The sequence below is a fragment of the Diabrotica undecimpunctata genome, chromosome 6, assembly GCF_040954645.1.
Source record: "Diabrotica undecimpunctata isolate CICGRU chromosome 6, icDiaUnde3, whole genome shotgun sequence".
NCBI classification, from domain to species: Eukaryota; Metazoa; Arthropoda; class Insecta; order Coleoptera; family Chrysomelidae; genus Diabrotica; species Diabrotica undecimpunctata.
In genome coordinates, this window is record NC_092808.1 from 144,890,809 (window position 1) to 144,914,116 (window position 23,308).

At 33.7% G+C, this 23,308-nt stretch overlaps 1 protein-coding gene across 2 annotated transcripts in view; it reads right to left on the bottom strand.

The window, feature by feature from the left end:
* Positions 1–23,308, bottom strand: part of Hers (Histone gene-specific Epigenetic Repressor in late S phase) — a 239,432-nt gene that overhangs the window by 191,616 nt on the left and 24,508 nt on the right. For both annotated transcript variants that reach the window (XM_072535621.1, XM_072535622.1), the window contains exons 3-4: positions 15,443–15,608; positions 9,278–9,379 (exon numbers count right to left, since the gene is read on the bottom strand). In XM_072535621.1, coding sequence (XP_072391722.1) covers positions 9,278–9,379; positions 15,443–15,608 — 268 coding nt within the window. The remainder of the gene's footprint in view (positions 1–9,277; positions 9,380–15,442; positions 15,609–23,308) is intronic.

Sequence of the window (23,308 nt, forward strand, 5' to 3'; positions counted from 1 at the left end):
CCTGACCGGACATGGATCTTTCAGGTCTTACACGTATCGTATACGAAAAACCAGCGATGATAATTGTGTCATATGTAAAGTAGAAGACGATGCAGAGCATTGTATCTTTAGGTGCAAGGTGTTTGCGTCGGAACAACACATAATGCGAACAAAGCTAGGAGAGATATCCTCTGACAACTTGATACGTGTCGCTATGGAACGCAGAGAGAACTTTGAATTTCTTGTAGACCAAGTAACAAAAATTATGAAGAGAAAGTCCATGATAGAGAAAGAAACTGAGACAGGATGAGAGTGATCTGGGGCAATCCACCTCCATTTAAAACTAGTTATCATTGTATGAATATGTATGTAAATATGTGTATATGTGTATTTGTGTGTTCGTAGGTGTGTATGTGTATGTACGTATGTATGTGTGTATATGTGTGTAGTACACTTGTTTATTGCATACGTATGTATACTTACTTATTGTTACCTAATATTACCTAATACCAAATATTCTTACACCTTATTGTTACCTTGTATACCTATACATTCCATATACTCTCCCCCTGGTTCCTTACCGCTCTTAGGTAATACCATCGGCAAGGCCATTTACATATGGGCCTATTTTACATACATTTTTCTTCTGGTTCCTTACCGCTTCTAGCTAAGAACCAGCAACAAAACTTTATTACTAATTCAGGCAGCGCAAGGCATCTCTAAGTTTCGTTCGCTAACTGAACACGTACGGGGGTGTCTTGACGAAGAATGGGTGGTTTTAGTTGGTAGGCAGGGCAACAGAAAGGCATCCGTTTGCAGGACCTCCTCTACATAGGGGGAAATGGGCTCAGATGTTTTCCTCTGCTCTGAATCCAACACACGCCGAGCAATGGTATGGTGTTTAGAACATTTCCACCCTCATCAAAAAAAAAAAAAAAAAAAATATGCTTGATATGCAATAATTCATTTTCTGTATTAAAAGAGGATAACAGTATATGACATTACGAAACTAAACATGCAAATACGTTTGATAAGTACAAAGGGCAATTCGACAAGACCAATTGAATGTATTAAAAAGAAAAGTTTCTGCACAACGTCAGATATGTACTAGAGTGACTAAGCGTCTACATGCTATGTAGAAGCTAGTTATGCAGTGGCCATGATACTGGCAAAGAAAAATCTAAGCCATATTCTGATGGTGAAATAATTAAGGAATGTTTGAAGAGTGTCGTTGAAATTCTGTGCTAGAAAAGAAACAGGATAACTGGACGTTTTACAATATTTGGCAGCCGCTCCTTCCATTAGAGTCTATGTGTAAGAGTGAGATAGAAAATCAATTTTTCCCTAGATTCTAAGGAAATTTTGAAAAAAATGTTAGGTCAATTTTGGTCATTTTACGACCTCCTTGCGGAACACAAGCTACCAAACGGGAGGTGACGTATGAGACGTTGTTGGCAAAAGAAGGGTAATGAGTACAATGACAATCAAATACGATAGGCTGTCAAAAGGACCCTAAGTTAATAGAGCCTAAACGATTCAACGTGCAGGAACCAGCAAGAAGGTCGTAAAATTACCAGCAAGGACCTTAAAATTTTTTTCAAAATTTTAATATAATCTAGAGAAAAATTTATTCTCGCTCTCTAACAACACACTGAGTTTTATGGAATGCGCTGTTGCCAGATGTTGTGAAATCACAATGCTGTTACCGATAAGTTCTGCCTAAGCCCCCCCCCAGATTTTCTTTGTTCTTTATTACCTACTTCTCCTAAAAACTGGCAAAAGTTGCCCGAACCATCTTAAAATACATGTTCACTCATTTCTCAATTTACTCAATCTCAATGTTATCCATTTTTGTCACTCTACTTTTCCATCTAAGAATTATTATTTCCACCACATGCATTTTTTCTTCCTCTTTCTTTTTATTTGCTTAACATTCAGTTACGTACATCACCTCTGCTCTTATAGAAGTTTTATAAAATGTTCCTTTCAGTTTCATTAGAATCTTTCTGTCACACTCAACACACCCTTAGCTTATTTCCACTTCAGATAGCCCACCTTAATTCTACTTCATGCATCTCCATCTATATACCCTGAATGTCGATCCTATGTATTTTTATACTGATTATGAATTGGTGTTCATTTTGTTATATATGTTATATTTTGAAATCTTACATCCTACGTAAGTCCTACGACAAACAGAAAGAAGATAGATGGACGCCACTGAAATTCAATTTTAAATGAGCTAAAGATCAACAAATGGTTCTCCAGCAAAATCCATCTCCAACAATTAAAATACTTTAGACATATTATCAGAGCAGACACAGAAAACATGGAAAGGCTTATCATCCAACGAACGAAGATCACGAGGAAGATCCCCAACAAGATGGATCGACCAAATTACACGAATATGCTAAAGACCTATACATGAGTTAAAATAAATGACAAGAGACAGAGATCTTTGGACCCTACCAATACATAACATCACGATGACCACTACACTCCCCCGTGGGGTCAGGACTGAAGAGAGAGATTATAAATAAAATTAAAATGGTTTTTATGATATCAATTAATAACCTTAAAAGTTGTACTGATGGTGCCGTGACAAAAGAAGCTACTGGTACGATTGGGCCAATGCACAAATTTTTTTTGTGCATTTTTACTAAGAAATAAAGTTTTGGAAGACAGTTTATGAACGTGTCTGAAGATTCTTTTGAATTTATTGAATAAAAGCTAGCTTACAGTTTCTAAACCTATTCTCAATGGCATTCAAAAATTATATTGGAGACTTCAATGCTCAGTCACAACAGTAACCCTAAAATAAGGACAAACTAGTTCTCTCAATTTACATGTAAATAAGTTTTATTTAATTATCCCGTTCTCTCGGAACCCAAAGTGAATACTTCCGGTTTTATAATTTCTTTCACATAACTAATTTTAAATATTACAGATAAATATTGCAAGAATAAAGGTTGCAGTATTTTGATAAAGATCTTTAAAAAGGATAAAGAGGGAATCCAAGATACTAAAGTACATTCGTTTACCAAATTCCCATCAGTAAACATGAGCACGTGTTGATATTCGCCGTCTCATTCGTCAAGAGGCTATTAAATATAATTTATTAGCTTACGTCAGACAGATTCTCATGTTACAGATCCAAACTTGCCAGCATTTTAAATTCAAATTGTATCGTGTTGATTTTTAAGTCAATATATTGTGTTATATTTATGTTATAGTTATTGTTAAGTTATTTACTGGTCGTGTTATTTTTTAGAGTTTAGTTTAATTGTGATATAATGATTAAATTTCAAGAAATTCTTACACTAACAGTTTCAAAAGAAAATATTTTTAAAAATCATATGATACATAGGTCGTACATCAGTACGGCCCTGTTTGGCTTACACGTGGTTCTATTGACGATTGGGAATTTGTAAAATGAATACGGTTTAGAAGGTCATAAACTTAATGAATACATATCAACAAATAAGTATAGAAATAAGTATAAACAAAAGCAATAACAAATAAACTGAATTAACATATAATATTACGAGAAGATTAATAGGCCTTTAGATCTGGAAGATCATGTACTGAAACCATTTCATAGCCAGACTGTAGACTCAGACTTGAAAGACTTTCGGCAGGAACAAACTGAGAAACATCATCCACAAGCAATATACTACTAATCATAATCAAAACGGTCAAAACATATATCATACCAACACAATAGAAGAAGAACTAACTGATCTGATCGAAAGTGACACTAAAATAAGACAGATTATGTTTGCAATCATATATTGCTTGTAAACATATATTGTTCTTGAAACTGTTTGTTGGCCTTAGCAATAAAATCTGCGTTATAGTATTACTTCCCAGAGTAATCCTTACCTAAATATTCGATGTTTATGATTGTATTCTGGATCCTCTGCTTAAAACAACCGTTAGATACGATGAACCTTTTTACAAAAATTACCTCTCGGGTGCTATAATAGTATCCCCGTTAAAACTACCACCTCGTTGTTTTGAATAAAGTTGGCGGTGGTTTTTGTCTGCAAATATAGAATATAATTCCTCAAAGAAAGCGCCGAAAGATATCCCGTTAGCTGAAGTTCATTTTAGATCACACACCAACTCAACGGTATTTTTCTACTTTAATGTTTTCCTATAAATAGGCCTACTCTTGCTATTCTTGATTTGCTCTTAGAAATTGAGTTGTTGAAGTTGTGTTGTCTCGAAGTGAAATGCAATTAATTCTTAATATGTTCTCTTTATTTTTCTCATGTTCACTTTTTACACTCCATTATTACTATATTATAGGGTTCAAGATTTGATTGATGTAATAAGCAAATTTCTTCTAAAATTTCAATTTCTTCTAACAAATCTTCTACAAGACCCGTACTTCTCGCTACCCCAGCAAATTTCCTGGATTCCAGCCTTTTTCATAAGAAAGTTGATTACACAGAAGGTCAACGTCCAGTAGATTTGTTTTATATCTCAATCTGAGGTAATGTGAGTACATATACCTTCTTTTGTCAACCGATTTAAGTGAAGTTCTTTCGAGTTAAGAAAGTTACAAATAGAATAAGAGTAAATATAGTTACTTCATAGTAAAAATAAAGACTTGAAATCTTTTATTGAAACAGTGCATATTTCATTATTTTTTTATTATTTGCATATTCCAATATAGTTAATCTATTAAAGAGAGGACTTAGTAGTAGATATATAAAGAGAAATCCCGGACATATCCTTATCATAGTATGAGAGATCCCGAACACATCCTTATCGCAGTGTCCTGGAACTGTCAGAGGGTTCTAGGCCAACGTGGTCTGAAATTGTCAGAGTGTTCCATGCCAACGTATCATGACGTACGTATTCGTTGTCCCCCATCATGGTCCAGAATCCTCTTCCGGCATACCGATTCCCGCTAAGGTGATGTCAAAACGCTGTTTCATCAATACGTAGTAGCCCCCCCCCCCCCGCATGTAGCTAAATGCAGTATCTTCGCTGCACGTGTACTGCTTTGTACATTTGCTTGCTGGAGGTCTATGTCTAGCGGGAAGCACAGCAGGTCTATGTTTATCAGTGGACGTTGCTGCGTGCAGCGAAGATACTGCATTTGGCTCCGTGTGGGCGGAGGACGTTACTACGTATCGATGAAACAGCGTATTGACGTCACCTGAGCGGGAATCGGTATGCTGATTCTGAATCGGGATCTCTTCTTATATATGTGGTCGGGATCTTTCGTACTATGATAAGGATGTGTCCGTGATCTCTCGTACTATGATAAGCATGTGTCCGGGATCTCTCTTAGTATGATAATGAAGTGTCCGGGATATCTCTTTATATATTTACTCTTAGTACTTATATACTTAGTCAAATAGGTCAATAAGACAGTTCTCATGTTGTTATGATGATAAATTTATAAACATGTGATATGTTACCTGGCGATTTTAATATTTTTGATATATAGTTTGATATAGTGAATTTTCCCTTTTTTATTTTAATAGTATTTGCATTCTTTCTCTTTGGTTTGTGAATATCCCATTTCTCTTTTTTTTTGGGATTATTTAAAAACAGTGACGTCCTTTCTTTTTTAAAGAGTTGTTCTCTTCCTTATTTCCTTTTTTCGTTGTTTAGTATCTTTTGAATTTAACATGTATTGTTTCATGGAACGAACTGCTGAAGTGAAAATTGGCGGTAAAGGGAAAGAGGAATGGGAAAACGTGACATAAAAGGCGATGTAGTTCAAACACCTGGATATCACTATACCAAACCACAGAAAGCACGAAACAGCAGTAGAAGAATACTTGACTACTTGACACAACACGAAGAATAAAGAATGCTAGAAACCGCAGAAATGAAAAGCCTCAGATAAGACGCAGATTAATGAATATTCCCCAGGAGATCAGTGGAATGGAATCTGGAGCAAAATGAAAGAAGAAGGAAAATAACTTTACAATAAATCCGAATCCGGCATCAGTGTTTCTCGATATATGTTGCCGTTTTAACTGTACTAATAAACGGGCAGGCAGACCGCACAAACTAAATGATCGAACTGTTTTTAATTTTTAATTTTTGTTATTGCCATCCAATTATTTTCCACTGAATCATTTAGTATTTTGCCATTTAGCAAGTTCAAATGCTTTCCCCATGGTAATAAGTGTGGTGGTTTTGGTATTGACGTGGGTTTTTGCTCTTTTGATGTGATTTGTTAAGGTCACTATAAAGATCAATATTGCATTTGCCAAGGCGCATTCTCTATAACCTTTGATACTTTTTTCTAAAAATGTTGGTTGTTATGACTTGGGATAAGCTAGCACAGCGCTATAATTGTTCTGTTAGAACCAATAACAGTTCTAACTTGTTCATCAATAGTCTGCTTACTACATATATGTTCTTTCCATTGGAGCTGAGTTGGTATAGTAGATTAAACATGAAAAGAATATACGAGTGATATATACAAACAAAATTGAGGAAATAATTCATTTTCTTGGGATATCCTATCCGTCGTCAATATTTACTTAGATAAACTATACTTTTCTGCGTTCTTCATCATATCGTTAATATATTTTATATATCCACGCCTCAAATGCCTCTATTCAAATATTTGCTAAGACGAAAGAAATGAAAGGTAGAGTTTACAAAACAGTCATCAGATCAATAATGACATACGCGGCAGAAACATGACCTGACACAAAGAGGACAAAAAGGATGTTAGAAACAGAAGAGATGAAAACACTTAGAAAAATTGATGGTAAGATACTATGGGACAGAGCTAGAAGTACAGATATACGACGTAGATGCAAGGTAGAGAACATCAAGAACTGGGTAAGAAATAGAAGAGTAGAATGGAACGATCATACAAGCCGAATGACAACAAATAGAGTAATAAAGACGGCAAGAGACGGTTCCCCAATAGGAAGGCGATCAGTAGGAAGACCACTAAAGCGATGGAACGACAACTTACTGGAGGCATGTTGAAAAACAGACAGAGTCATGACTACATAAAAAGAAGAAGTTAAAAATTAATGTGGATACGTAAGTAATACTGACATTTTAGTTTTTTTTATATTAAAGTAATGTTATGTTCTCCGTCACTGGGGCGTTCAGTAATTGCTTAATCCCTTAGGTTTTGCTCATTCGTATTTTATGATGTATTGTATTTGAAGTTTGTCGGGGTGGTCATATGAAAATCGAGTGAAAATTCGGATAAGAAGTATCAATTATTACGTTTTTTCTTGACCAACCCTGCATTTAGACATTTGCTATAAAATGTGTGCTATCAACCATTTTCAAATGTACTATAACAAATATTTCTAAGAAAACGGCAAAATAAAAAGAAGATGAAGACAAACATTTATTACTATAAATTCAGACAAAACAAACTTTATTTGAATTTAAATTCTAATTCTATATAATAATAAATAATATTATTGCAATATTATTTTTTATCATTATTGTCTCATTCACTACGATTAAGAAAAAAGAAATTGCTAGTTTGTTAATATATTATTATATTCTCAAATGCCCATATTTCAATGTAACCGAATGAAATATTTTAAAATAAATATTATCCTATTAACTTAAATGGCTTTATGCTCTATATTAAAGTAGGAGAATAACGTATGGTCCTTTTTCAAAGCCACGTCATATAAAAGCCGGTTTTTCCATTACACGGCATGGGGTTTTCCTGAGTAGAAACTGCCCTAGTTTTGTTTTCGTTTAATCTCCTTCTATTAAAAAGGTGTTGGGGAATTTAAAACATTTACAGTATACTGATAAAACAAACTAGGATAGTATAGGATAAATGGTTTTTTTTTATTAGTAGGCCACAATTATTTAAATATAAATGATACGGATAAATAATGTTAAACAATATTGGTAAGTTGATCACACTTTATGCTGTTAGTCAATTGTCAAAATAACTGTTTTAAAGTCTAGTTTTTTAAAATTCTCCCGGACAACTATTAGTTTTTGACCGTTCTTTTGAAGATTTTATGAACTCATGGTAATTAATTCATTAAAGTCTATCTGTTTGCAACTGGCAGTACATTACAAATGCAAATCTTCAAATAGAGGTAAAGCGTTAAAGTCAAGGCTATAAAGTTTTTTAAAATTTGAGGTATGCAATAATTTGTTAAGTTACATATTCTTTAAAAAAAAAGGTCCCATGAAATTAAAAACTCTTAACACTAATAACAATATGAAAATAGAAAGCATGAATTTTGTAAAAATTGTATCTCATGCTGATAATTACCCATATTTTCTTGCTGTTCTTTAATTTTTAAAGGTAGAGATAGAGATAGGTTTTCTGTCTCAAAATCGTATTTTGACATCGAAATTTCTGTTTATCTATTACAGAACTAGAATTAAAGACAGAATTAAATATCATTAAGCAAATAGCAGTAAACAATGGATACAACGAACAAACAATTAATAAAATGTTAAATCAAAAACTACACAAGAAAGCCCTGAACTTAGTATTTCCACCACCAGAGAAAAAACCCAGTACCTTCTGCTCGATTACATATACAGGCAAAATATCAACAAAAATAGCCAAACACATAAAAAAGAAAGGAATAACACCAGCTTTCAGAACAAATAACAACCTAGGCAAATATATTAAAAACAATAAGAGCCAACATAAAAAACACTTACACAGTGGTGTGTACAAACTTAAATGTGGCGACTGCCCAAAAACTTACATCGGTCAAACTGGTAGAAATTTTAATAAACGAATAGCAGAACATAAAAGAGCTTTCAATAATAGAAAAACAGATTCTACATACGCACTTCACCTTCTAGATCATAATCATCCTTTAATTGACGAATTTAAAATTCTTCATATTCAAAATAAAGGCCTTAAAATATCTTTGTTAGAATCTATGGAAATCAACAAATTAAAAAACACAGATATAATTCTGAATGACCAACTTGAGATAAACAGTTCTCCCCTCCTCAACCTATTTCATTAGATTCTATAAAGTGTAAACGCATGCCAAAAATAGATCACTTGAGAAAGGCAATCAGCCGAAACAGCTGTAGTGATAAGAGTTTAAAATAAATTTTGTGGAAGTTTTAAAAACAAAGTTTTCAGTGTTTTATTGTTACATAAAATGAATTTCCATCAAGTAACGGTCGAATCCATCAATTATTACTGATAGATATTATTTTACTTTGTATAAGTATTAAAATATGGGAGTAAAAAACACATTGTGAATTAAATATGTAGTTAAAATAATTAAATTCTTTTCTTTGAGCGCTAAATGTATTTCTACTTCAGTTGTTCTAAAAATGTACTCACCATGTGCTTCTCCCGTCACTGGTGGATGATGGCCTGGAGGGGTGGGATAACCAGGCGTTGAGTGAGGTGATGAAAACGCACTGGAACAGCTATGACGAAGACCTAAATAAGTAAATAACGTAGTAAGTTAGAATTAACTGCCTCGTTAGATAACATTACATTATTTTTTTTACTGGTCTTATTTAAAACTGCGAATTTTAGGTCAGATTGCTAAAATCAACGAATTTTCAATTTAAATTATCTGATAGATTGCTGGAAATAGTATTACCTGACTTCAAATCTAGCTAACCTAATATATTGTAGTAATTTACTAGTCTTATTTGGAATAAGTCACAATTTTAATTGCGAACTATTTCCTAAGCGGAAATCGATATCATCAAAATGAACTTATTTTAAAGTAAAGTTGTGGCTTATTCCCAATAAAAATAGTAAATTGTACTAAGATGCCACAAGAAAATAGCTTCAGAACAATATTGTAGTATTTCACACCAGGAAGTCAAAACGAAAAACCGCTAATACGCACTTAGCTTCCAGATATCCACCGGAAAAAGTTAAAAAATAGGAATTGAATGTTATCTTTCCACAAACACTTCAAATTTTATTTGAACATAATCATTTATGCCAGCCATAAACAACATCTATGTTTTACTATTCGGTAATTGGGCGGTGTTCCTGTTAAAACCACATCAATTTGTGCCAGTGTTATCGATTGATTTATAAACATTTAACTAAGGTCTACTAAAGAGTAAATCATATATGTCGGTAAAGTTAGCATATCCTTTTTGTAAGGTCGAATTCAGACCAAGACTACAATTTATACTAATTTATTGTTAATTTATTACGGAAAGAAAATATAAGGGCCCATCTTGGCGGCATATTTTATTGCTAATTTATTACTGTTGACTGGTACATTGAACAATCCCCAAAAACTACCCCATCATCCCCTAGCGCAAAACCCACGAGAAAATTTAGATATAGAACAAAAAACGATGAAACTAGATAAGTGCAAATACCTATCAAACATTAATAATATTAAATCCGCAAGAAACCACGAGCTACCTTGGTTAAAACTTTGTTTAAATAATTTGTTCAAACAAATTTCAAAATTAACTTTTTCTCCTTAGACAAAGTTTTTTGAGTCATTCTGAACCAAAAATGTCCGTAGCAACTAACACAAGCTGGAGTACCCCTGGACTCAATTCTTGCTCCAATATTATACACAGTCTACAATAGTGACGTCCACAGTATAGATCGGAAACCCTTCTTCTGTATGCGGATGACACTGCACTCCTCATGTCAGGGCCACATAAAGAGCGTGGACAAATATCTGTATTCGAAAGAGCATAAAACTATCTAGATCAAGTCCATCCGAGGTGTCGTCTGCTACTATTACAATGGGCTTGTCTTTCAGCTGTTATTGTGTATTGACTTTTTGGACAGCCCACACCGTGGCACTACCTTTCTCCTTAAAGTGTCCGCACATGGAAGAGCACCCGACCCCCGCACACATTTAGCGATATATTCACGCACAGCTGGATGATCCAATTTATGAAGTAGAATGTTGGCTTTCAGACACATACTAACTGTATCCTCCACAAAAGTATCATTTTCTTCTTTTGTTCGTTTCTCTCTCTCACTAGCAATTGACATTTGTCGCTTAGTTCCTGAAGTAGATGCTATAGATTTTTTCTTGTTAATGTGGTTAGTCCACTTCACATGTTTCTGTAGCATGTCCTTTTTCATCTTCCAAACGAGTATTACAATATTTACACATCACAATATTTGTGTAACACAGATATAGGCCATCTGTTGCAAATTCTTTGACTCGATCACTCAAAATTGTTTTAGGGCGTCCCATTTTAGGGGATACTTCAAGTAACTTTATTTTACTTTTAAAGCTTTTTTGATAGACTATGTTCTCACTCAGTAAAAATTGACGGAATGAGCACTGATTGTCCTGGTTGACTAATTTATATGTTTAGAAAATAAGAATTAGCCGACTTTTATCCCTACTTAGATTTTTACCAATACAAAAGACCGAAATGCAGATAACAACAGTCTGCTTATTTATATTTCTCAAAGAATCAACATTGAAAAATATCAATTCCCTATCTTATCTTTATCTATTTAATGATGAACAATGAAATATCCTTCTGATTCAACACGTGTTACAACAATCAACAATCCTTTCAAAAATTACAATAGGAAACTTTCCGTAAAATCTTTCCATACCTTTTTATCTAGGGGTGAGTTGAGCACCTGCAGATATTTCGCGGAAATAAACGAAAACTCCATATTTCGCATTTATCCCATTTCTGTTCAAAATTTCGCCGAAATTCGCATCTATTTCGTCAAAACGAAAATTCCGTACCCCTAATTATAATATAAAGGACACCGGTTCCGGAGGCGCAGTTACCTAGAGAGCAGAGATTCAGGCATGTTCAGAAAACATGCTTACTTTCGGGTTTAATTTGCAACAACTTTTTTGTTTATAAACATTTTTTAATTTAGAAAATTTCATTTTATTGAGAAAGTATTTTCAAGAAAGTTGTGTGTTGAAAGTTTTTATCAAGAACGTGTAGTTCTTTACTCCAGTTAAAAAATAGCGCCGAATAAATTTTCGATTTTTTTTCCAGTGATTTTTCGGCTTTGTTTCATGGTGTAATAAACTATAGCCAACTTATAAATTTAATTTAATTTAAGATCAAAAAAATTATTTAGAAAAAAAATAGGCAATTATATTCTGCAGACTTGAAAAATAGGCCGAATTTTATAGGGTAATTAATAACTATGTGGTAAAGCAAACACAAATTTTTAAATACACCCTGTATATTTTCTCATACTTAGATTCCTCTGATAATCCCTGTTCTTACAATATGACATTTCACACTACTATACGTAGCTTATACAGCTGAAAAACTGAACGCAACCGAAAGTTATGTTGACATTACTGACTCTAGATATGCACACTATAAAAACGCCAAAACATTCTAGTCTAGTGCTCTAGTTTGAGCTGTTACGATGGAGTAAACAGACAAATAGAACCATATTGCTGTCGTTGCTCTTTTTAAGTGCGGAATAAAAAGAGCTCGTATTCTTTAATTACCAAAACCGTTAAATATTGCGCGTGTTTTTGTATGTTAACTTGGTTTCGAATACAGGAGTAAGTGACCGGAAAAGATACGGCCGGCCTCGTGTGTCTCGTACACCACAAATTATTGCGGTTATGCCACGTTTACACAATGACAATTGGCGAGACAATTGTTAGAAGACAACTGACTGGCATGAAATTATTGTCTTCGTCTTAACACTTCAGGCCAATTGCCTTGCCAACTGCCCTCACAATTGGCCCAAAATTCAGTTGTCTTCGGGAGTAGACTGAGGACAATGAGCTGCGCCCAGTGAGTCCCCCCACCACTCGAAATCTCAATTGTCGCGACAATTGGCGCCGTGTGAATGGTGTAGGCCAGTAGTGCTGTCTTGTTTTTTGCCAGTTCCCTCACCGGACACCACAGATGACGAGCAGTCGGTCATGTTTTAGCTGTCTACTGCCATGGCAATAGTTGGCCCCGTGTAAACATCTTCTCGTTCAACTGGACTGGCCTCCGACAATCCGCAACCACGTGATGACAATTGTCCAATGACAATTGCCTCGCCAATTGTCATCGTGTAAACGCGGCTTTAGGTCAAGAATTAACCGAAATCCTGTCCAAAAACAAAAAATCGTTGCTTGAGAAATGGATATTTCACCGATAACTATGAACCGGATGATCAAACAAGACTTGGGACTTGGTGCTTTCAAACGAGGAACAGAACAACGCTTTACCGTTGCATTAAAACAAAATAGGAAAAAAATCAAGACGCCTATTGTCGTTCTATGGTAACGACCGTTACAAAGAAGTCCTTTTTACAGACGAAAAAATTTTAATTGTGGAGAAAACTTTCAATAAGCAAAACGATAGAGTGTTACATGCACGGTTATACAAGGAAGCCGGCAAATTAGTGACAAAGAGCAAACGATATTATTATCCTGCATTAGTGATGATTTGAAGGGAGTATCCAATGACAGCGTCAATTCTTTATATTATTATGAAAAGAGCGTTAAAAGAGCGACGAAAAATTATCAACGGTGCATTTGAACAAATTTAGTGGAGCCCCTAAACCACACTATGTTTAAAAATAGACCATGAATATTTAAACAGGACGCTGCACCTGCGCATAAGACCAAAACTAGTCAAGTGGCTTAAAAATCATGTACCCGAATTTATGAGTGGCGACCATTGTCCATCAACCAGCCCAGACCTTAATCAACTCAACTAAAAATTGTGATCAGTTTTAGAGGGCATGGTCTGTACAAGACGTCACCATAATATGGAGTTATTGAAGCAGGTGCTGGTAAAAGCTGTGGACAATTTTCCGAAGGATGTCATCCGTACAGCGATCGATGAATGGCCAACAGATTTCGGCGCCACATTCAGGCAAATGATCGCCATTTCGAATAATTATTTTATAGTTTGTAACCGACTATATAAGTAATTAAATAGTGTGTAAAACTTTTTAAAATCAAACCAGTAGTTTAAATTTTTTTAGTTAAATATTAATTTCAGATGTTAATTTATTTAATAAGATTAATTTTATTCTTATTAAATATAGATGTATGTATGTATATTGACAGCATCAGAATCAATCAACATACACAAAAAACTATAATTTCCGCCGATGATCAGCTGATAATAAAAAATTATGAAAGTGTTCGATACAGAGCCATCTATAAACTGTATGTAAAAGTTTCAATATGAAAATATCGACAAAAAAGATAAAAATTATAAATGAATAAAAGTCTCCGATAAAAGGTTGCATAAACAATAACGGCGTACGAAGATAGGTTTAAAGTAAGCTATTTGTTCGATTTTGCCAGGGCAGTATTGGTAGAGATACCAAATTACTACACATAATATGTAGATGAAAGAGTAGTCAGTGTCTTAAGAAAACATATAAGAGTAGATTTTCTACTCTTTATAATAGATATATCTAGTAGACTTCCTAATTTCCTACGGAGAAGATGATAGTTATTAGCGGAAAAGGTAAATCATGTTTTACATCCATTTTTTCTCACTAGAGATCGCTAATTATTGCATACTATGGTATATTATTTTATTATAATTGCCAACTAGTCGGTGCGTTTATAGTCCAAAACAAAAAATCACCTCCAAAAAATCACGGAATACACCGAAAGATCAAAATCAACGCAGAAAAAACACAATGTATCATGTTCATTCAAGAGACGAGTCCGCCAGCGGTAGAAATAAAAGTATGTGGAAACAGGATCCAGTCAGGAGGGTCAGTCAAATACATAGAAGTCAAATACAAATGCTGTACGCTGTCCCAGTTTCGAGTTCCATTTCGGAGTACAATTGGAAGCAACAGAGACGTCATATTACAGGATCATCGATGGATCAACATGGGAAGAACTGATTACAAATGCAACCATCAAAGAAAGGCTCCAGTACACACCACTGAGAGAGGTGGCTGAGAAAAGGACACGATATTTCTTCCACCAAGCCACAAGAAGACTCCTTAAGATCAGAGACATCCTCGCGTAAAATCGGAGCCAGAGGATGTTCAGGACAACTCACAGACTGATCGACCATATATGATCAGGGTCTAGCCGTGTGGTTGCCGAAGATAACCAATCAGGGAAGTAGGTACGATGTCAAAAACAAGTACCTACAGAAGAAGAAGCCAAGGAGTCCACGACGTGCGGGGCGTCAAGAAGAAAGAAGGCTGCGATATCTTAAGTTTATGAAATATCTTAGACGTGAAATGTAAATATTATTAAGGCAATAAATGTTTTTATTTTTATTTTATTACATCCAGTTCAGTCTTTTCACGAGTCTTTCTGATGAAAGGTAAACCTTGAAACAGGTGTAGAAAACTGATGAGAGAAAACTCGAATTGGATCGAAATGCAACGCTCTATATTTATTAAGTTTTTATATCTTTCGACATAAAATAAAATCAATCATATAATCTCTCTTTAGATCTAATCATCTGTGTTTTTTTTTGTAATACAAACCTTGTCTACCTGCTGTCCTAGATATATTCAAAACATAAAAATACATTCAATAATCGCGAAGACATAGACAATTATTATATTATATCTTACCTGGCGACAGCTGATGTGGAGGCATAGGAAGAACATGTTGCGGTGGTCCCATCTGCTGTCCGTGCAGAACCGGATGTTGTATACCGGGTCCCGGTGGGGGTTGCATATTAGATAATGCATCGAGAGGAGTGTACGACTTAGATGACGGTAATGACTCACTATTACTCTGAAATGATACGTAAGAGATTAAGACAGTAAATATATGACGTAATTAATAGTTTATTACTTTTATCAGACATAAAATTATGACACCTTATATTTCGTATTAAACATAGGACTACATTATTTGAGGAGCATACATACAAAAACCGATAAATCCACTTTTTCCAATTTTGAGATAAAAGCCAAAAACTTGTACAGCAAAATCCCATAACAATTTAAAGAATCATCATTATTGGAAATAAATATAGCCCAGTCTGGTTATGCAAAAATTACTGACTTCACGGCAAAATTTTTCTCAGATATCTGAAGCATTTAAGACATAGGTGGGGGTTACTAGATGACGAATAGATGAAAAAGTACTCGTATTTTTACCTTGCGTTTTTTTTTTAAACAATAATTTATGGTCGCAATTTGATTTTTTGTCTATAAGTTTTTTCACTTATATTTTAAATAAACAATATTTATACAATTTTTCTATATCAAGAATATCTTTATTTTCCCGTTTTTTCAATTAAAATTGATAAATAATTTACTGAGATATCTGCAAAAAAGCAGTTTTTTTGCACTACTTAATTTATAAATTTTATTAATTTTTTTATTAACAAAATAAAATGTTATTAATACATTCGAACATTGAGGAATTACAGTCTTTTAAATTTGTGCGAAATTTCCCCCCGATCGGTCAAATAGTTTAAAAGTTATTTAATTTATTTATTCCTGAGGCTAATTATTTAAACTATTGAACTTGCCCTATGAATGATGCTAGACACATTTATCACATTACATAGGATTCTTTAAGACTTAGAAGTTAAATGCATATTGCTGCGTTTTCAGTGAAATTATTTACAAAATAAACGTTTGAAAAGGGGTATGTTTTTTATTTATAAACAATTGTAATAACTTCTATATTTTTCAAGCTACAGACTTGTACGTACAACCATTGGAAAGCTGCTAAAAAAACTCACATTTAAAAAAAAAACTTCTATGACCAATAGGAACGAAGTTAGCGACTATTTTTTTTTTAAATCATATCTCCATTGTTTATAAACATTCAGAAGTAAAATTTGCACAAATTTTGAATGAAAATCTAAACTTTATATTGAAACTTATAGCTATAAAATTCATCAAATTTTTCGAAACTTACAGCCCTTCGAAACGAAGGTACTTTCGAAAGATCTGGTATCTAGAGTCTCGGAAACAACGCTTAAAGGGACCGGCGATTTTGAATAAAATTTGTATCAATTCAACGGTAAAAATTCGACATCTTTTGATCAGAGTGTCCTATCGACAAAAATCAAAAGACGCTTTAAAAGTGAAGAGTGCAGCTTTCTTATTAAATTTTTGAATTTTGCCGCAAAATTAAGCTTGTTCTTATGACTTGTAGAATCTTAGTGGTATTTTCGTCTCTGACGACGTGAGTATAAATTAATTTATTTATAACAAAACTGAAGCGACTTTGGGATTTGATAATGCGTACATGGGATTAATAAGAAAATGAAGAAAATTGTTCCATTGGAAACATTTTTGGAAAATATTTTGAAATTAAATTTTCTTAAACTTTTGTATTTCATTAAAGAGGTCAGCAGTGCTTCATTTTTAAAACTTTACCGACGAATCTCCTGAAGTGCAAATAGAACCAAAATTTGTTTACAAAAACCTTTGATAATTCATAATTAAAATAGCGTAAATTTCATTCACCAATTGTTATAAACAAATAAGCTGTGAATTTATCAAAAAAACTTGATCTAGATCAAATTTTTTTTCTTTATACAGTGGGTGATCAAATTATTATGATCACTTCAAAAAATTTTGTATTTTGCTGTTTAATAAAGAATAAAACTGCATATAAACGTCTAATGACGTGAATATAATATAAAAATAGATCATAAACACGTTCTTTTACAAAATTTTAAAATATTTTTTTCTTTGACCTTAAATAACAATTTTTTTTAATATTTTGTGTGACCTCCTTTAGCTTCGATGACAGCTTTGATCCTCCTTGGCATGCTTTGAATGTTTCTCAGACAGTCTTCTTTTATTTTATCGTTTTTGTGCCAGTTGGCAATGAGTGTCTCAATTAACTGCTGCTTATTTGTGACCTAGTGACGTAATTTACCTTATTCCAATCCTCAATTGTCCAATTTTGGTGTTCTTTGGCCCATTCCAGTGTCTTTTTCATCATTGTGATGGTCAACTTTGGTTTTTTGGCAGAGCGACATGATTTGAAACCTTGCTCAGCAAGCCTTCTGCGGACTGTCATGTCAGCAACCGGCATCACAGCTTCACGAATAAGTCCCGTGAGGATTCTTCTTGTAGTGACACGCTTTCGACCAAATTTTTGGACACGCTAGTGAGTCAGGGGTTTGTTGGTATCAATTTTTTTCTTGATATTGCTCACTGATGCTTGCGCTACTTGGCATTGTTGAATTATCTGACGTTGGGAAAACTTTGTATTCAATAAAAGTGTCTTTATCTCCACCATTTTACACACAGGGACGTCTTTAGCCTTACCCATTATGATTTTCTTCTCAAAAATCGAAATGTTTTGAAAATGCCTTTAAAATTAAAACTGACAGGTTTTTTTTTCACTCAAAATCACCACTAATGCATTAATAAAACATACTACAAAGATAAAACGATACTAATCTTTCAAAAACAATACAAAAACATACAAATTCAGTTGTAAACTGCAAGCGCTAATTCACCACAATATGTATGTTGTCACGTAATTTGACACAAATGACAGTTCTAGAGCTGTAAACGTCAAAAAAGTAAGGTTATTAGTGACAAAATATATTGGCATAACTTAATCGTATAGCAGCATATGATTTTATTATAAATTTTTTTTTAAAAAATTTGAAAAACTTAATCTTTTGTGACTGATCATAATAATTTGATCACCCACTGTATAATGGTAAAAAAATATACGCTATCTGAATATCTAAAAATAATTATTTTACGAATAATAACAACAAGTTATTCTATTTGTTTATAAGTAAAAAATTGGCATATTTTTGTAAAATTATTTTTCGGTAATAAATATTTTTTCTTCAATTTCTTTTTACTATTTTTATAGGTATATTTTGGATTAGTAGCGGAATTAGATTGATTTTTGCTAATGCAACTTCTTTTTTAATTAGACGGTTGTAAAATTCGGGTAGATTATTCTTTTTTAACTTTTTTCTTTTTTCTTTTTTTTTCAGATTTTCAGAATGGTATTGTGGTCTAGATACCTTAACCGATCTGTCAGTACATGAGTTACAGATGCTTTGGTATTAAAATTTAAATATCTTCCTGACCAAACATCTTTTGTAAACCAGTTAGTAGTTTTCAGTATTTTTGTTTTCTTCTAATTAATTAAGTGAATTGAATGTTATTGTGGAACTTGTTGAACATATCTCTCTTTTGGTACCCTGTCAACATGATCTCTATAAAATCGCATCGTGCTCTAGCCCACCCCCCACATTCTCTACTCCCGGTTCTTGTTCAATATTCTGTTATTTATTGGTTAATTTTAAGGGTTACTCCCTTGATTGTACCAAGTTCTAATTCGTACAAATAATCAAATAAATCTGAAGTAGCTTGTCAAAATAATATTAAAAAGAATCATGTGTCGATGACGGAATTAAACGCTTTTATCGGTCTCTTTTACCCAGCCGATGCCTAAGATCAAATAAGTTCAATTTTAAAGATTTATGGAGATATGATGGATCGAGTGTCGAGATTTTCCAGATATCTATAACTTTATAGAGATTCCAATTTATACCAACACTTCTCGCGATTTGAGAACAAGAATACACGTGAAAAACGAAAAATTAATAACAGCGTCTTATCGTTTATTTATTGCTTTTTTTGAGAAGTTCGTACAATATTGTCATTCAGCTTAGTAATCAGTTAAATATGATACTATTGACCAATAATTTTAATCTTTTCCATTTATGTTGCACGTAGTTTGACCAGCACAGTCATTGAAGTAAAAATAAGCCTAATACTCCGAAAAAATGCTCCAAAACAATCAGAGATATTTCCAGCACAATATGTATTTTGATTTCAAAATTATATCCATTTAGTGTCTCATGTAGCTGAGAAGTTGTAGGAAAAACAACGCGGATTATACGGAACTTCGTAAGAAGTTGGAAACTACATTTTATTTTGTGTATTACTGATATAAACAACACTATCGATGTTTTGCTGGTCCACTGTAGTAATATGTGATATATCCGAATACTTGTTCTTTACTTACATTACGCCTCTGTCATTACTCTTATTGAAACTAAACTATTGTGCCTCTCCACTGTGTTCTCCTAGTTTTCGATACAGTCGGCTTTGTTTCACTCGTAGAAATAGCTTTACAATGTGGTTCATTAGACTAATAGTTGGGAATCTCATAAAATACAATATTTAACTTAATTTAGAGTAAGTAATAATATACCCTGTTCGTGACACTCAAAAAGCGAGGGTATTGACAGGTTTTTTTTATGTATAATACTTATACAAACATATTCTAACCATTTCCTGAGTGAGGTTTGTTTATAATATTTATTTATAAACAAATTAGTGGAAAAAAGTACTTTTTGGGGTTTTTATTTTATCATTGAAAAACATAAGGTTTTGAAGGTTTATTCGCACAACCATGGTTTATATTAGAACATGAAAAAAGTTTCAAAATAAAGATTTACAAAAATTTCTATACGTATTTGTTTTTTAGATAAATGCAAAAAAAAAACCAAAATTTTGAAAAAATTCATTTATTTATATCTCTTGCAAAAATTGTTCTATATATATATATATATATATATATATATATATATATATATATATATATATATATATATATAAGGTTCTTAAACTCCTAAGTGGAGCATAGAGCTTCAGTGAAAACGCGCCATCGGGTTCTATTTTGCGCTAAGGCCTTCACCTCATTCCAAGACTTTCCTTGGCCTCTTATCTCGTCCATGATGGATCTTCTTCAAGTTTGTACTGGGCGACCTCTTTTTCTTTTCCCTTGGGGATTCCACTCTAGGGCAGTCTTTGCGATACTGCAACTATTTTTTCGGAGTGTGTGACCGATCCAACCCCACTTTCTGGACTTAATTTCATTTTGTACCCTCTTTTGTTCGGTCAGGTGTAGCAGATCTTCGTTTCTGATGGTGTTAGGCCAGAATATACGAACAATTCTTCGTAGACATTTGTTAACAAAGACCTGCAGTTTGTCTGTGAGGGTGTTTGTCACTTTCCAGGTTTCACATCCGTAGAGTAGAACAGACATGACATTTGATCGGAATATTCGGATCTTTGTCCTTGTAGTATACTCGCCAGATCTCCAAACAGGGTTGAGCGTGCTGAAAGCTTGTTGGGCTTTTCGTATCCTCGTACGAATATCGTCTTCTGTACCTCCGTTTTCTGTTATGACACTTCCAAGATACGCACTTCCAAAGTTTTCCACGTTTTCAATCTGCATATTGTCGATAGTAAATAGCGTGTTGCAACAGGGTTGAGCGTGCTGAAAGCTTGTTGGGCTTTTCGTATCCTCGTACGAATATCGTCTTCTGTACCTCCGTTTTCTGTTATGACACTTCCAAGATACGCACTTCCAAAGTTTTCCACGTTTTCAATCTGCATATTGTCGATAGTAAATAGCGTGTTGTTCCTTGCATTTATTCTCATGGACTTGGTTTTACTAATACTGATTTTCAAACCTATTTTATTTGCTTCAGTGGAAAGTGTTTCCAATTGGTAAGCCAGATCTTGGAACCTTTGACCTAATAGGCAGATATCGTCCGCGTATTCTAGATCGCTTAGGCGTGTGGTTAACGTCCATTGTATCCCTCTTGTGTCGGAGTCTAGTTTAGAGAAAACATAGTCTATAGCTATGTTAAAAAGAAACGGAGAAAGCTCTAACTCCAGTAAGTACATCGAATTCGTCGCTGTTGATCCCATTGTGAAATTATTTTTTGCGGGATGTTTGAGACAAGCTATCAAAGGCACGTTCAAAATCAACAAAAACCATGTATAGGGGTGTGTTCCATTCAACCGATTGTTCCATTATTACCCTCACAGTATTAATGTGGTCTATGCAGGAGAATTCTGGTCTAAAGCCTGCTTGATTAGCTCGAAACTCAACCTTGTTTGTTATTCTTTTCAGTATTATGGTCGTGAAAATTTTATTTATGATAGTAAGCAAGGTTATTCCTCTCCAATTTTTGCACAGTGTGATGTTGCCTTTTTTTGGAAGCTTGATAATGTTACCTTTTTTTCCAGCCCGCTGGAATGTGGTTTGTTTCCCACACCTCTCGGATTATGGGGAGCAAAAGTTCAGCAGTTAGATGCGGATCAGCTTTAAGTATTTCAGCAGCAATGTTATCGATTCCCGGTGACTTGTTGTTTCTCAGAGATTTGATAGCTGCTATTATCTCCGTTTTGGAAGGGGCCTCGCAAGAAATATGCAAGTCTATATTCTGCGGGTTTTCGACAATTTCGTCTGCGTTATCTCTGGGAATACCTAGCATCTCCTGAAAATGCTCTTTCCATCTCTCTACTTGGTCATCTGTTGTAGTAAGTAATTCGCCTGTCTTGGATCTTACTTGGAAAAATTGTTCTAAGGCTTTGAAATTTTCCTCAACGGTTATTCTATTTGTTTATCCCAGAAAGTTGTTTTTTGCAATAATATTTTTGCAATAACATTTTGCAAGTCAGATGTATGAAGAAAATATAATTAAAACAATTTTTCGATTTTCAAATGAAAGAGTGTTTCTTCTTCTTTAAAAATAGTAAAAAGAAATTGAAGGAAAAATATTTATTGCCGAAAAATAATTTTACAAAAATATGCCAATTTTTTACTTATAAACAAATAGAATAACTTTTTGTTATTATTCGTAAAATAATTATTTTTAGATATTCAGAAAGCGTATATCTTTCTACCATTATCTAAAGAAAAAAATTTGATCTAGGTAAAATTTTTGAAAAATTCACAGCTTCTTTGTTTATAACAATTGAGGAATGAAATTTACGCCAAAGTTTTAAAAATGAAGTACAGCTGACCTCTTTAATGAAGTACAGAAGTTTAAGAAAATTAAATTTCGAAATATTTTCCAAAAATGTTTCCAATTGAACAATTTTCTTCATTTTCTTATTAATCCGATGTACGAATTATCAAATCCCTGAATGATGCCTGAATGTGGCGCCGAAATCTGTTAGGCTTTTCATCTATCGCTGTACGGATGACATCCTTCAGAAAATTGTCCACAGCTTTTACCAGCACCTGCTTCAATAACTCCACATTACGATGACGTCTTGTTCAGACCATGCCTTTTAAAACTGACCACAATTTTTAGTCGAGTTGAGTAAGGTCTGGGCTGGCTGATGGACAATGGTCACCACTAATAAATTCGGGTACATGATTTTTAAGCCACTTTTGAGTAGTTTTGGTCTTATGTGCAGGTGCAGAGTCCTGTTGAAATCTCCATGGTCTATGGTTTAACATAGTTTGGTTTAGGGGCTTCACTAAATTTGTTAAAATGCCCCTTTGATGATTTCTCGTCTTAACTCTTGTCTCGTCTTAACGCATTTTTCATAAAAATGTAAAGAAGTGATATGGATGTGTGTGAAGAAAAAATGAGTAGAAATGGATATGATAGAAATTGCTATATAAAAATAACAATATAAAAATAAGGACACATAATCAAGAATGTGATGAATTTCACA